Below are 16,048 nucleotides of genomic sequence, written 5' to 3' on the forward strand. Positions count from 1 at the left end.
ATCCCAGTTTTGAAAAAAAAACCACCATTCGTTGTTGACTGTGTCACAGAAAGGAAGGGAAGGAAATACATACCAAGAATGAATGCTGCTGCATTTGAAAGCAAAGATTCATTTCTAAAAACTTTAATTAAGCTAATTCTGATCTCTTGCTTGAATTGTTTCACCTCACTACAGGTCAGTCTTAGGTAACTACAGGTAAGTTGTCAACTCCTTAAAGTATAATTTCTTCCCCCAAACCCTCTATATATCTTTGATAAAGAGGTTCGATAAAGTAAAACCCTTTACTCATTTAGTCTCAGTATCTCCCTGTGCAGCTCACTGTCCATTGTTGGGTAATAATGTTGTGAAGCACTTTGGGACATCCTTGCTAAAGACATTGTAATAATGAAAGTTTTTAATGATGAAGAATGTGGCCACGAAACAGATCTACTGACGATAAACTCCCATTTCAGCTTAGTTTTGAAATCATAATTATGTTGAATAGATATACAGTGTTAAGGGGAGATCTAGCTAATTGCTGAAACCGGCAGTTACCAAGCAAGCTGTAGCTTCTGTGCATGTTGTATAGACATCAGTCTGAACTGAACTCTGTCAAATTATGATTTCCAAAAGGTACAACAACAATATTTGCTTCCTTCGAGTATTGCTCAGCCTGTATTTAATGTACACATGGAGACAGGTACATCACATAATGACTGTTCCAATAAGATTTTGCTACACATGCAAAAATAATTAAGATAATCCAGACACGACCAATGAAGCAAAATTGAAAGGCTGCTGATGATGGGCTGGCCATCTACATAACCAAAAACACAGCAAATCAATATGCGCAAATGCCAAGTTATTGCATTTTGGCACTGTGGGACTCAATTTAAAACTATATTGTTATCAAACTGGACATTGTGTAGTAATGATTAACTAGCTTAAAAAAAAAAATTCAGATCTAGCAATTTTGTAAACAAAGCAGAATGAACAGTTCAAATTTTTACTTAATTTCCTGGTACAACACAAGCTGTTAGAAACAAAATGCTTGGATTTACACAGCATCTTATCCTCTTTAATAATTAATGTCACTTTTATAATGCTTTTATTATTTTGTGGGAAAGACAGAAGCCAATTTATACATAGCATGAATCCACAAACAATGAACTAATCCTCTTTATGGTCAAAGTCATTCATAGCTTAATTGTGTAAGTGCGGTTTTTGTGCCTTGGTTTACAATTCAACTGAAAAACAGTCCTCCAATACTCCTGCAGCAGTGAAGCAACCAGCCAAAGTGTAGTTTGATTTCTACTACGTGGCTCGGAATAGGAAGTTATGTGACAATAGAGCAGGCCAGTGAGCTGGTGAACAAGTTGAACACAATCCAGTTTTAAACAAAATAATTCTCTCAATTTTACTTCCAAATATCCACTTCCACTCGATATCAAACCCACTTTTATCTCTGAAGGCACACAATATAGTGTTAATAAACTTCTCCAGTTTTGACTGAAACTGCATGCTGGCAACACACCTTTCCCTGCAATGCTCCCATCCTGATGTCCTAACCGCCAATGCAAATTTAATTAATAATCTATGATAATAATCTATGAATTGTTTCTTACAGTTCATGCAAATTGTTTCTTAAAATGTCTGGTTCATTATTGTGACTATAAGACAGAGGACAAAGATTAATGTTGGCCAATCCATGCTGAAAACACACCAGAGCATAAAGACTTGCTCTCATGTACCAACTACAATGTCATCATAAGGCTTACAGTAGTATTGTAAAAATGACATTCAATATCCTTTCTTGATATAATATTCAAAGTATGCTCCTTCACTCACGGTTAGACTGGGAAGAATTTCACAAGTAAAGTTGATTTACTTCAATGTGATGCTCATTCTTAATTTGGATTACAACGCACACAAATCCTCACATTAAATAATCTAGACTCTAGACCAAGGGTTGGATTAACTGCAACATTTCCAAAGTATGGTGCATTGAAGCCAGCATACTGACAGCAACTTTCTCAAATCATGCTTGACCAATCTGGAAATTTTTGAGGAAACTAGGAAAACGGACAAGGGAGAGCCAGTGGATGTAGTGTACCTGGACTTTCAAAAAGCCTTTGATAAGGACCCACATATGAGATTAGTGGACAAAATTAGAGCACATGATATTGGAGGTAGGGTACTGACATGGATAGAAAATTGATTGGCAGACAGGAAACAAAGAGTAGTGATTAACGGGTCCCTTTCAGAATGGCAGGCAGTGACTAGTGGGATACCACAAGGCTCGGTACTGGGACCGCAGCTATTTACAATTACATTAATGATTTAGATGAAGGGCTTAAAAGTAACATTGGCAAATTTGCAGATGACACAAAGCTGGGTGGCAGTGTGAACTGTGAGGAGGATGTTATGAGGATGCAGGGTGACTTGGACAGGTTGAGTGAGTGGGAAGATGCATGGCAGATACAGTTTAATGTGGATAAATGTGAGGTTATCCACTTTGGTGGCAACAACGGGAAGGCAGATTATTATCCGAATGGTGTCAAGTTGGGGGAAATGTGAAGTACAATGAGATCTGGGTGTCCTTGTTCATTAGTCACTGAAAGTAAGCATGCAGGTACAACAGGCAGTGAGGAAAGCTAATGGCATGTTGGCCTTCGTAACAAGAGGAGTTGAGTATAGGAGCAAAGAGGTCCTTCTGCAGTTGTGCAGGGCCGTAGTGAGACCACACCTGGAGTATTGTGTGCAGTTTTGGTCTCCAAATTTGAGGAAGGACATTCTTGCTATTGAGGGAGTGCAGCGTAGGTTCACAAGGTTAATTCCCGGGATGGCGGGACTGTCATATGTTGAAAGAATGGAGCGACTGGGCTTGTATACACTGGAATTTAGAAGGATGAGAGGAGATCTTATTGAAACATATAAGATTATTAAGGGTCTGGACACGCTCGAGGCAAGAAACATGTTCCCGATGTTGGGGGAATCCGGAACCAGGGGCCAGTTTAAGAATAAAGGGTCGGCCATTTAGAATGGAGATGAGGTAAATCTTTTCCACTCAGAGTTGTGAATCTGTGGAATTCTCTGCCTCAGAAGGCAGAGGAGGCCAATTCTCTGGATGCTTTCAAGAGAGAATTAGATAGAGCTCTTAAAGATAGCAGAGTGAAGGGATATGGGGAGAAGGCAGAAACGGGGTACTGATGGATGATCAGCCATGAGCACAGTGAATGGTGGTGCTGGCTCGAAAGGCTGAATCGCCTATACTTGCACCCATTGTCTATTGATTTTGAAAGGATTCCTGATTTCTGCCTCTCTCCATGGATGCATTACCAACATGGCTTCATTTATAAAATAAATGTATATACAATATTCAACTGAGCAGTCTTGGTTTTTACTTATACAAGTGTTTGAACATTAGACAGCAGTTCTTGTTTTATTGTGCCAGTAAAACTATGACCTGCAGCCTGTAGATCCAATAAAACCTCTGCATCCCATGTTAAAGTCAGCAACGCAGCAGGAACCTGAAAACAGAGCATAGATGAGTACTGTTAAAAAAAAACAAGAATCCTTTTATTCCCTCTAGTCACTGCATAACTGTAGCACATCCTTTCCACAAAAACAGTCCATGTCACATCCAAAAAGTGTTGGCACAGTGGTTGTGCTCTGATTGAACCATGCTGCAGTTAGTGTTCATACTTCACATTGCACAATTTCATACTCGCCTATTATCTGCACCATGTCACCGGATTATGACCAGGACAAACTCTGACTAAATTCTCCCAAATGCCACGTTCGTAATCAAATGTAATAGCCATCCCCGATCCTGGATAAAATCTGCACCGATTTCAAATATCTGCAAGATTTTGAACCGCAGGATAACTCTTCCAGTTCAGCCTTAAAAACCTAGCCTTTTGAACAGGTCATCAGGAAAGCAACTAGATTCATTTCAAAATATGAATTTAGTTCTGATAATGCGCTGGAACTGCAGGTGTGTTCGTAATCAGAATGCATTAAAAATTACAGGTTGGCTATAAAAAAAAATCCATTCTATTTCTACCTCTCTAAATTTCAAGCTCAAGTTCAAGTGTGTTTATTGTCATGTGTCCCTGTATAGGACAATGAAATTTCTTGCTTTGCTTAAGCACACAGAAAATAGTAGGCCAGGATGGTGTGGGTCTTTGGGGAAGTAGCTATTACTGAACCAGCCTTTTTGAGGCAGCGACGGGGATAAATCCCCTAGATGGAAGGAAGGTCAGAGCCGATGATGGACTGGGCAGTGTTTACTACTTTTTGTAGTCTTTTCCTCTCCAGGGCGCTCAAATTGCCGAACCAAGCCACGATACAACCGGTCAGCATGCTCTCTACTGTGTACCTGTAGAAGTTAGAGATAGTCTTCCTTGACAAACCGACTCTCCGTAATCTTCTCAGGAAGTAGTGGCGCTGATGAGCTTTCTTGATAATTGCGTTAGTGTTCTCGGACCAGGAAAGATCTTCAGAGATGTGCACGCCCAGGAATTTGAAGTTCTTGACCTTTTCAACCATCAACCCGTTGATATAAATGGGGCTGTGGGTCCCCCTCCTACTCCTTCCAAAGTCCACAATCAGTTCCTTGGTTTTGAATTTGAGTTAGATCCCCAAAATATTATATATATTAAATGAGTAAGACAACTTGCTGACTGGGCTGAAAATTAAGAACATTGCACCAGGCATATTTCTGAAATATAATAGCTTGAAAAGTTAGATGGCAGAAGATGGATTGTTGCCAATACCTGGAGCTGGCCCTCACTTGTGGCCAATATGGGGAAAACATGTGGATATTAGTGAAAATGCATGGATAATCTTACAAGATCAATATTTGCAATGTTCATTGTTTATTTTATTTCACCAATAAACTCTTTGCCATATTTACTATTGGAGTTATCCATAGGAACTCAAGCCGACTCACCTACCATGTTTTATGCCATTTTATCTTCCAGATAGGAAAATGCTAAAAATATGAATCTTAACCCGAGAGACACAACTGACAGCAGATGCTGGAATACGGAGCAATAAACAATCTGTTAAAGGAACTCAATAGGTCAGGCAGTATCTCTGGGTGGAACAGAACAATTGACGTTTCAGGTTGAAATTTTAACCCTGTTGAATGTATCATCAAAATTGTCTGCCCATAAATACAGATGATCCTTCCACGCCAAAGGCAGAGAAGAGAAAATACTTAAAACTTTTGCCCGATCTATAACTTTCCACCAGATGTCACCAAAGACCAGGGAACAGCAAGACATTTTCAATACCCTGCAAGGAGGCAATAAAGAAGAATAAAAAGCAATATGAAAGTTATAAAGCAGTTTACCAATCCAACTTCTGCAAGCATTACAGAATCATCCTTCAGCTTCCGTCCTCCAGGACCCACCAGTTCAAATGGAGCACAGTCATTTTCAAGAGCACCATGAACAAATTCACGAAGAGCTAAAACTTTCTCTCGTGCATAGAATGTTGCTGGAAAGAAGGAAATTTAACACAAATAAAAAATGAAGAATTTAAAAAAAAAACAGCCCATAATGATACAAAGATTTTCAATTACAAATTAGGTTATCAGAAATGGAAGGCTTAATTTGTTGTCCCAGAGATCCCCATAATTATTAGTTTAAAAACAACCCCTATTCCAAATCAACATTATATTATTGGAAACACAAGCGACTGCAGATGCAAGAATCGTAAGCAAACAATTGCTAGAGGAACTCAGCAGATCAGGCAACATCTGTTGAGGGAAATGGTCAGACAATGTTTTAGATGAGAATCCTTCAGTCTGAAGAAGAGTCCTGACCCAAAGCAACGTCTGTCCATTTTCCTTCACAGAGGCTGCATGACGAGGTGAGTTTTCCAGTAAAATGTGTTATTACTTTAATGTCATAACAAAAGCTTCTGAAACAAACCAAAATTAAATTCACCTGTCTATGTAAATATTAAATATTAACAAAGGAATTAATGTAATGTGCGTCAAGAAAGCTCTGTAGGCTTCTTATAAAATTTAAAGAATGCAGAAATGAACAATAAGCCTGTCATATGACATTTATAAATTAAATTTAAAACATAATAAGAGCCTTTCAGTATTGAAAGGAAGACGAGATAAATCAAGAAATTAGTGGAGAAGATAACTTCCTTGGGAATAATTTCTGACCTTGTAAAATATATCCATCTGGGAATCTGACACGCAATAACGTGTAATTATATTTCTTCAACTCCCTCTGCTCATCTCTCTCCCTCATTGCTTTGGTTCTCAGCATAGTTGTCCTTTCCACCGTCTCTGACCTACCATCAAACATTAAATTAAACGTTAAAACATTAGTTTTAAACATAATAGCCATTGGGGCACCAGTATTAAGAAAAGCTTGAACTCTACGAGCTAAATAAATGTTATATATACTTTAAGGAGGCAGGCCTGTACCAGCTCTCACAGCAATCACATCAGTCCCAGAGCCCAAATATTTTCATGTCATCTATTTACTCTCCATCTGTCCATGAACATCTCCCCACCCCCAAGTTTGATTATCCAGTTGCCCATCTAGGCAGGGGTTAGTTTGTGGTCATACCAATTAAGCTGTAAACAGGAGCAGCCAGGAAAACACAAGTAGTCACAAGGTCGGCAGAGGAGCAGCAGGTGAAGGAGCAAGTGTGGGGATTGGCTGCAGAAGTTAAAGCCTTGGTGAGTTTTCAAGAGCGGGTCATTTAAAAACCAGTAACTAAATTTGTAAATTGGTTAATTGAACAGCAAATAAAAGTAGGGCTTGCTCTAGGGGGAGCAGCCTTGTTGAGGTGAAGGACCTTGGTGAGTAAAGTGTGAGTCTTTGGCTCAAGAGTCTTCAGCAAGGAGGCTACACTTGATCAAAATCTGGGATTTTTTGTCCACTGACGAAATGGCAGGCAAGTTGGTACAGTGTGTTTCCAGCAGGATGTGGGAAGTCAGGGACACCACTGGTGCTTCTGACAACTACACCTGCAGAAATTGTGTCCAGTTGCAGCTCCTGAATGAACATGTTGGGGAACTGAAGCAGCAGCAGCTGGGGGCCATCCGAGACAACGAGTTTCCTGGACAAGACCTACAGTGCGGTTGTCACACCAAGGATACCGGAAGAGTGAATGTGGGGGCTATGAGAAAGAGGAGTAAACATGGAGTGCAGGAGACCCCAGTGGCTGTACCTAATGAAAAAAGGTACACCCTTTTGGGAGCTGTCAGGGCAGATGACGGTTCCAGTCTGATCGCTGGACAGATCAGTGGCTCCAATCCTAGCGATGAGACTCGACAGGCGAGACCGACATCGGGCAGAGCCATAGTGGTAGATGACTCCATTGTCCGAGGTGTGGACAAGAGATTCTGTGGCGGCAGGCGAGACTCAAAGATGGTCTGTTGCCTCCCTGGTGCCAGGGTTCAAGATGTCTTGGACCAACATCAGAACACCCTCAAGTGGGAGAGTGAGCAGCTGGAAGTGGTTGTGTGTGTGGGCACAAACGACGTCGGGAAAACGAGGAAGGAGGTTCTGCAACGTGAGTTTAGAGAGTTAGGAAGAAGACTGAGAAGCAGGACTTCTAGGGTGGTTATCTCTGGATTGCTTCCAAAACCCCATGCTGGTGAGGGCAGGAACAGGGAGATAGGGGATCTGAATGTGTGGCTGGGTGGCTGGTTCAGGGAGCAGGGATTTAGATTTATAGGACACTGGGATCTATTCTGGGGTAGGAGTGCCTGTACAAAAGGGCCGGTTACACCTTAACTGGAGGGGGACCAACATTCTGGCAGGCAGGTTTGCTAGGGCTACACGTGTGGGTTTAAACTAAATAGCGGGGGGGGGTTTTGACAAATTGGAAGTTCAAATATGGAGTTAAAGGGGAAGAAAGTACAGGAAAAGTTACTAAGGACACCCGAATTAATGGGATGGAAAGTTTAAGAAGGGATAAGAGAGTAGGGTCAGGTGAAATAGGAACCAGTGTGAGAGGGGACCGTGAATACCAAATTAAAAGTGTTATATATTAATGCGCGAAGTATAAGAAATAAAGTAGGTGAGCTTGAGGCTCAGTTAGAAATTGGTAAGTATGACGTTGTTGGTATTACAGAGACATGGCTGCAAGAGGATCGGAGCTGGGAACTGAATATTCAGAGGCATACGTCCTATCGAAAAGACAGACAGGTGGGGAGAGAGGATGGGGTGGCTCTGTTGGTAAGGAATGAAATTCAGCCCTTTGCAAGGGGTGAGATAGAATCAGGAGATGTAGATTAATTGTGGATAGAACTGAGAAATTGTACGGGTAAAAAGACCCTAATGGGGCTTATCTACAGCCCCCCAAACAGTAGCCTGGAGATAGGGTGCAAGTTGCATCAGAAGCTAAAATTAGCATAGAAACATAGAAATATAGAAATTAGGTGCAGGAGTAGGCCATTCGGCCCTTCGAGCCTGCACCGCCATTCAATATGATCTTGGCTGATCATCCAACTCAGTATCCCGTACCTGCCTTCTCTCCATACCCTCTGATCCCCTTAGCCACAAGGGCCACATCTAACTCCCTCTTAAATATAGCCAATGAACTGGCCTCGACTACCCTCTGTGGCAGAGAGTTAAAATTAGCATGTAACAAAGGTAATGCTACAGTGGTTATGGGAGATTTTAACATGCAGGTAGACTGGGAAATCAGGTTGGTACTGGACCCCAAGAAAGGGAGTTTGTGGAGTGCCCCTAAAATGGATTCTTAGAGCAGCTTGTACTGGAGCCTACCAGGGAGAGGCAATTCTGGATTTAGTGTTGTGTAATTAACCGGATTTGATAAAGGGAACTTTAGGTAAAGGAACCATTAGGAGGTAGTGCCCATAACATGATAAGTTTTAATCTGCAATTTAAGAGGGAGAAGGGTAAATCGGAAGCGTCAGTATTGCAGTTGAACAAAGGGGACTATGTTGGCATGAGGGAGGTGCTGGCCAAAGTTGACTGGGAAGGGACCCTAGCAGGGATGTCGGTGAAACAGCAATGGCAGGTATTTCTGGGTATAATCCAGAAGATACATGATCATTTCATTCCAAAGAGGAAAAAAGATTCTAAGGGGAGTAAGAAGCGACCATGGCTGACAAGGGAAGTCAAGGACAGTATAAAAATAAAAGAGGAGACGTATAACATAGTAAACAGAGGAACTAGGTACACATTAGGCAGGAAATGGTGTTGGATAGACTGATGGGACTGAAGGCTGATAAATCCCCAGGGCCTGATGGTCTGCATCCCAGGGTACTTAAGGAAGTGGCTCTAGAAATCGTGGATGCATTGGTGATAATTTTCAACATATGTTATCCCACTTTTTAAGAAAGGCGGGAGAGACAAAACAGGGAATTATAGACCAGTTAGCCTGACATTGGTGGTGGGGAAGATGCTGGAGTCAATTATAAAAGATGAGATAGCCGAACATTTGGATAGCAGTAACAGGATCGGACCGAGTCAGCATGGATTTACGAAGGGGAAATCATGCTTGACTAATCTTCTGGAATTTTTTGAAGATGTAACTAGGATAATGGACAAGGGAGAGCCAGTGGATGTAGTGTACCTGGACTTTTAGATGGCATTTGATAAGATCCCACATAGGAGATTAGTGGGCAAAATTAGAGCACATGGTATTGGGGGTAAGAGTGTTGACATGGATAGAGAAGTGATTGGCAGACAGTAAACAAAGAGTAGGGATTAACGGGCTCCTTTCAGAATGGCAGGCAGTGATTAGTGGGGTACCGCAAGGCTCGGTGCTGGGACCGCAGCTATTTACAATAGACATCAATTATTTGGATGAAGGGGTTCAAAGTAACATTAGCAAATTTTCAGATGACACAAAGCTGGGTGGCAGTGTGAACTGTGCGGAGGATGCTATGAGAATGCAGGGTGACTTGGACAGGTTGGGGGAGTATGCAGATGCATGGCAGATGAAGTATAATGCGGATAAATGTGAGGTTATCCACTTTGGTAGCAAAAACAGGAGGCAGATTACTATCTAAATGGCGTCAAGTTGGGAAAAGGAGAAGTACAATGGGATCTGGGGGTCCTTGTACATCAGTCTATGAAAGTAAGTATGCAGTTACAGCAGGCAGTGAAGAAAGCGAATGGCATGTTGGCCTTTATAACAAGAGGAATCGAATATAGGAGCAAAGAGGCCCTTCTGCAGTTGTACAGAGCTGTAGTGAGACCACACCTGGAGTATTGTGTGCCTTTTTTGGTCCCCTAATTTGAGGAAGGAAATTCTTGCTATTGAGGGAGTGCAGCGTAGGTTTACAAGGTTAATTCCCGGGATGGCGGGACTGTCATATGTTGAGAGAATGGAGCAGCTGGCCTTGTAGACTCTGGAGTTTAGAATCCTGAGAGGGGATCTCATTGAAACAATATAAGATTGTTAGGGGCTTGGACACACTAGAGGCAGGAAACATGTTCAAGATGTTGGGGAGTCCAGAACCAGGGGCCACAGTTTAAGAATAAGGAGTAAGCCATTTAGAACGGAGACGAGGAAACAGAGTGGCGAGTCTGTGGAATTCTCTGCCTCAGAGGACGGTGGAGGCAGGCTCTCTGGATTCTTTCAAGAGAGAGCTAAATAGGGCTCTTAAAATTAGCGGAGTCAGGGGATATGGAAAGAAGGCAGGAACGGGGTACTGATTGGGGATGATCAGCCATGATCACATTGAATGGCGGTGCTGGCTCGAAGGACCAAATGGCCTACTCGTGCACCTGTTGTCTATTGTCTATAGTCTAAAGATGAGCAGGAAGCCAGATGATTGGGCAACCTTTAAAGATCAACAGAAGGTAACTAAAAAGACAATATGGGGAGAAAAGATGAAGTATGAAGGTAAGCTAGCCAAGAATATAAAGGAGGGTAGTAAAAGCTTCTTTAGGTATACGAAGAGAAAATAAATAGTTAAGACAAATGTGGGTCCCTTGAAGACAGAAACGGGCAAATTTATTATGGGGAACAACGAAATGGCAGACGAGTTAAACAGGTACTTTGGTTCTGCCTTCATTAAGGAAGACACAAACAATCTCTCAGATGTACCAGGGGACAGAGGTAATAGGGTGGCAGAGGAACTGAAGGATATTCACATTAGTCAGGATATGGTGTTGGGTAGACTGATGGGACTGAAGGCTAATAAATCACCAGGGCCTGATGGTCTGCATTCCAGGATACTCAAGGAGGTGGCTCTAAAAATCGTGGACGCTTTGGTGATTATTTTCCAGGGACGGCGGGACTGTCATATGAAGTGACTGGGCTTGCCCCAATGCAACCTGTCCCCCCAACGCATTATTGCACCACTCGCGCATAGGCCCCAAATACACAGGCAGGGCTAATTTCCCCTCATCACCCAGCATTCCCTCCCCCTCCTCTTCACCGTCCCTCTTGTTTTCCCTCTCCCCCCCCCCCATTAACTCCCTGATCTCTCCTTTCCACTTCCCCCAGTCACTCCCTCCCTCCATAACTCCCTCCCCATCCAGCCTGACCTCCCCCACTGCCATCCTCTCCCTCTATTCCTCATTCCCTACCTCCCCCACTCCTCTATTCCCCCTCCTCACCTATCCCACTTTCCCCCTCTATCCCCCCTTCCCCCCCCCCCAAGATCTTTCTCCTCCCGTGTGTGTGTGTCTCTCTCTCTCTCTCAAACTCCGCACAAACTGCTCGTCAACCCTGCAACCCGACTCTCCCTACCTCCATCCCTCTGCTCGCTCCCCGTCCCCGTCCTGTCCGACTGCTGCTCGGCCGGTCCCTGACCTGCCCACCCGCCTCCCTGCCTGCCTGCTCGCTGCCGCCGCCGGGAGGAATTAAGTCGGTGTTCGTCAGAGTGGGCACCATGAGTTTCGATGAGCTGGTGGAGAAGATCTCGTCGAGAAGGCCGTGAGGGTGAGTTACCACAGCGGCGGAGGAGACAGACCCGGGAGGACGGGTAGACGGGACCACCATTGCCGCAGAGGGCATGCGGGGGAGAAGGGTGAATGATGGGGTAGAGCCGGGACCAGGGCCTCCACTGAATCCCCACCCCCGCAGCCATCGCTGGTGGTGGGGGAAAACGATAGACAAGTTACTGTGAGGAGGGAAGAGAGGAGTTTGTGAGTGAGGCGGGACAGGCCGCCGCCGGTGGGGCAGGAAGGGGCGTCGCCATCCCGGCCATGGCATTGACTGACAGAAGAGACCAATCTGTGTGGCGCTGACTGAAGGAATCTGCGCACGCACGGTTTTTAAGATTTTTAAATCTCGATAACATTTACAATATGCCACCGATCGGAACAAAGCTTGTTGCACTCACACCACAGGAGAATGGCGAATAACCTGGCAAAAAATCGTAGCGATATTGTGTACCGTTTTTGCGCAAATGGAAAAACCGCGCAAACTGGAAGAGCACAAGATCAGTTTTAGTTATGTATAGATTAAGGGATTGGACACGCTTGATGCAGGAAACATGTTCCCAATGTTGTGGGAGTCCAGAACCAGGGGCCACACCAAGAATAAGGGGTAGGCCATTTAGAACTGAGATGAGGAAAAAGTTTTTCCCACAGAGAGTTGTGGAATTCTCTGCCTCAGAAGGCAGTGGAGGCCAATTCACTGTATGCATTGAAAAGAGACTTAGATAGAGCTCTTAGGGCTAGCAGAATCAAGTGGTATGGGAAGAAGGCAGGAACGGGGTACTGAATGTGGATGGTCAGCCATGATCACATTGAATGGCGGTGCTGGCTCAAAGGGCTGAATGGCCTACTCCTGCTTCTATTGTCAATGTATCTATGTAGAACATGAAACTTCCAACAGCTTCAAGATCAGGATTATTGGAGAGAGGTGCTGCCAGTTAGCAGTTCTACCTGTTGTGCCGCTGTGCTGCCCAATTAAGACCCAGGTTGGATTGCTAATATTGGCATCTTAGGTCAGAAGAGGAAAATAAATTGCACAGGCCCAGTTCTTTCTGTGATCAGGTAGCAAGGTCTGAGTGGGGAGAGGACTTACTTGACCCTACCAACTCTCGCCAGGCTTTGACTAGGCAAAAATGGGGACAGAGCTCCATCTATCAAATATTATTTGACTTTAGTAGTTGTTAAAACTCCAATATATATATATATTTTTTAATTTAAACTGTAGCAAATTATTTTAATTTATTTTCCATTTTCATTTTAATTAAAAATTAATCTAAAATGGATCAACAATAAAAATGTTGTTTGACCTTTGTCTCCCAATCCACAGTGCAATAAAGTCTCTTGAAGCTCATTTGAAGCTGAAGATATGAATATCCTTCCTTACCTAATTTTGATTGGAATTGAACAAGGTAACGAAAGGGTGTTTTGGATGTGAAATTGGCATCTCTCGCTTGACCAGGTATAGAAGAGGTTCGTGGGTATCGGCAAAGTAAGATTAGAGATATTACCTCTTGTCTGGGAATGTTGAAGGGTGGATGGTAAATGTAAACACGAAATAGAAGAGGAGATAATGAAGCTTGTTTTCCCTTCTGTGAGGAGTAACAGTAGATCACCCGTGCCCCCTACCGCTAGTAGCATAGAAATGTTACTGTAAATGGGGGGCTTATGATCGTCTCGGACAAGGGATGGTGGCGCGGGCCGCCTAAAAGGTGAGATAGAATAATGTCAAGATGCCCTTGTATTGTGTTTGACTTGTATAGAGTGGAGCGATATAGGGACACGTGTTGCTTCACGGTTACAGGGGAAAGTACCCAGGGAGGGGATTGTTTGGGTGGGAATGGACAAGCTGACCAGGAGGTTTCGGAGGGAACAGTCTCTGCGGAAAGTGGAAAGGGGTGGAGATGGAAAGATGTGGCCAGTAGTGGGATCCCGTTGGAGGTGGTGAAAATGTCAGAGGATTATGTGCTGTATGCGATGGCTTACGGGGTGGAAGGTGAGGACAAGGGGACTGTCTTTGTTACAAATGGGGGGAGGGGCAGCAAGAGCGGAGCTATGGGATATCAAAGAGACCCTAGTGAAAGCCTCATCTATAATGGAAGAGGGGAACCCCGTTCCCTAAGGAATGAGGACATCTCTGATGACCTGGTATGGAACACCTCATCCTGGGCGCAGGTGCAGCGGAGACAGAGAAATTGGGAGTAGGGGATAGAGTCTTTACAGGAAATAGGGTGGGAAGAAGTGTAGTCTAGATAGCCACGGGAGTCAGTGGGTTTGTAATAGATGACAGACGATAGTCTTTCTCCTGTGATGGAGACGATGATCATCGACATTTCCGTACCGTTTCTAGAGGACCATCTGACATTTCTCTACCATTTCTCGAACTGCACTCAAATTCATTTGGGCCATCTCCGACATTTCCCTACCGTTTCTAGATAATCAAACCTGCTGACAAGGGAGGTACCGTGGTAGTCTGGCGCACTGACCTCTACTGGGCTGAGGCCAGGCAACAACTCTCAGACATCTCCTCCTACTTATCCTTGGACCATGATCCCACAGTGAGCACCAGGCCTTAATATCACACACCATTTCTGATTTCATTACTTCCGACTGTCTGCCCTCCAAAGCATCCAACCTTATCGTTCCCCAGCCTGGCACAGCCCGATTTTATCTTATCCCCAAAATACACAAACAGAACTTCCCTGGCAGACCCATTGTTTCTGCTTATTCATGTCCCACTGAATTAATTTCCACATACCTCGACTCCATCTTATCCCCCGTGGTCCAATCCCTCCCTACCTATGTCCAAGACACCTCACACACCCTTAGTCTTTTCAATTACTTCCGTTTTCCAGGCCCCCACTACCTCATCTTTACTATGGATGTCCAGTCACTCTACACCTCCATCCCCCACCAGGAAGGTCTTAAAGCCCTCGTTTCTTCTTCGACCACAGAACCAGCCAATTTCCATCTACTAACACTCTCCTCCATCTCCCTAACCCTACCCTCAACAACTTCTTAGACTCCTCCCACTTCCTCCAAATACAAGACATAGCTATGGGCACTCGCATGAGGCCCAGCTATGCCTGCCTCTTTGTTGGGTACGTCGAACAATCACTGTTCCAGGCGCACACTGGCCCTATCCCCGAACTCTACCTCCACAATATTGACGACTGCATCGGTGCTACCTCCTGCACCCTTGAACTCACTGACTTCATCAACTTCACGACTAATTTCCATCCTGCACTTAAATTTGCTTGGACCATCTCAGACATTTCCCTACCATTTCTATATCTCACCGTCTCCATCACAGGAGACAGACTATCGACTGACATCTATTACAAACCCACTGACTCCCACAGCTATCTAGACTACACTTCTTCCCACCCTGCTTACTGTAAAGACTCTACCCCCTACCTCCAATTCCTCCGTCTATGCCGCATCTGTGCCCAGGATGAAGTGTTCCATAACAAGTCATTGGAGATGTCCTCATTCTTTAGTCCCCCTTGTCCTCACCTTCCACCCCATCAACCGGCGCATACAGCACATAATCCTCCAATATTTTCGCCATCTCCAACGGGATCCCACTACTAACCACATCTTCCCATCTCCACAGATATATTTCTGCAGATACCATTCCCTCCGCAACTCCCCGGTCAACTTGTCCCTTCCCACCCAAACCACCCTGTCCCCAGGTACTTTCTCCTGCAATCACAGGAGATGCAACACCTTTACCTATACATCCCCCCTCGACTCCATCCAAGGACCCCAACAGTCTTTTCAGGTGAGGTAGAGGATCACTTGCACCACCTCCAGCCTCATCTGTATCCACTGTCCCAGGTGAGGACTCCTGTATATTGGCGAGACCAAGCGCAGGCTCGGTGATCGTTTTGCTGTTCTGTCTGCCTAAACCTATCTGATCTCCCGGTTGCTCAACATTTTAACACCCCCTCTCATTCCCACACTAACCTTTCTGTCCTGGGCCTTCTCCATTGCCAGAGTGAAGTCCAGCACAAATTGGAGGAACAGCACCTCATATTTCACTGGGGAAGCTTACATCCAGAGGTATGAACATTGACTTCTCTAACTTCAAATAGCACTTGCTTTCCCTCTCTCTCCATTCCCTCCCCTTCCCAGTTCTCCTTCCAGTCTTACTTTATCTCTGT

The 16,048-nt window shown here is 44.2% G+C and overlaps 1 protein-coding gene across 1 annotated transcript in view; it reads right to left on the bottom strand.

Moving 5' to 3' along the window:
* Positions 1-626: 626 nt before the first annotated feature.
* Positions 627-16,048, bottom strand: part of ubxn6 (UBX domain protein 6) — a 44,311-nt gene continuing 28,889 nt past the window's right edge. The window contains exons 9-11 of the mRNA XM_055658262.1: positions 6,167-6,297; positions 5,339-5,484; positions 627-3,509 (exon numbers count right to left, since the gene is read on the bottom strand). Of these exons, the coding sequence (XP_055514237.1) occupies positions 3,384-3,509; positions 5,339-5,484; positions 6,167-6,297 (403 nt within the window). The 3' untranslated portion in view covers positions 627-3,383. The remainder of the gene's footprint in view (positions 3,510-5,338; positions 5,485-6,166; positions 6,298-16,048) is intronic.

The sequence above is a fragment of the Leucoraja erinacea genome, chromosome 29, assembly GCF_028641065.1.
Source record: "Leucoraja erinacea ecotype New England chromosome 29, Leri_hhj_1, whole genome shotgun sequence".
NCBI classification, from domain to species: domain Eukaryota; kingdom Metazoa; phylum Chordata; class Chondrichthyes; order Rajiformes; family Rajidae; genus Leucoraja; species Leucoraja erinaceus.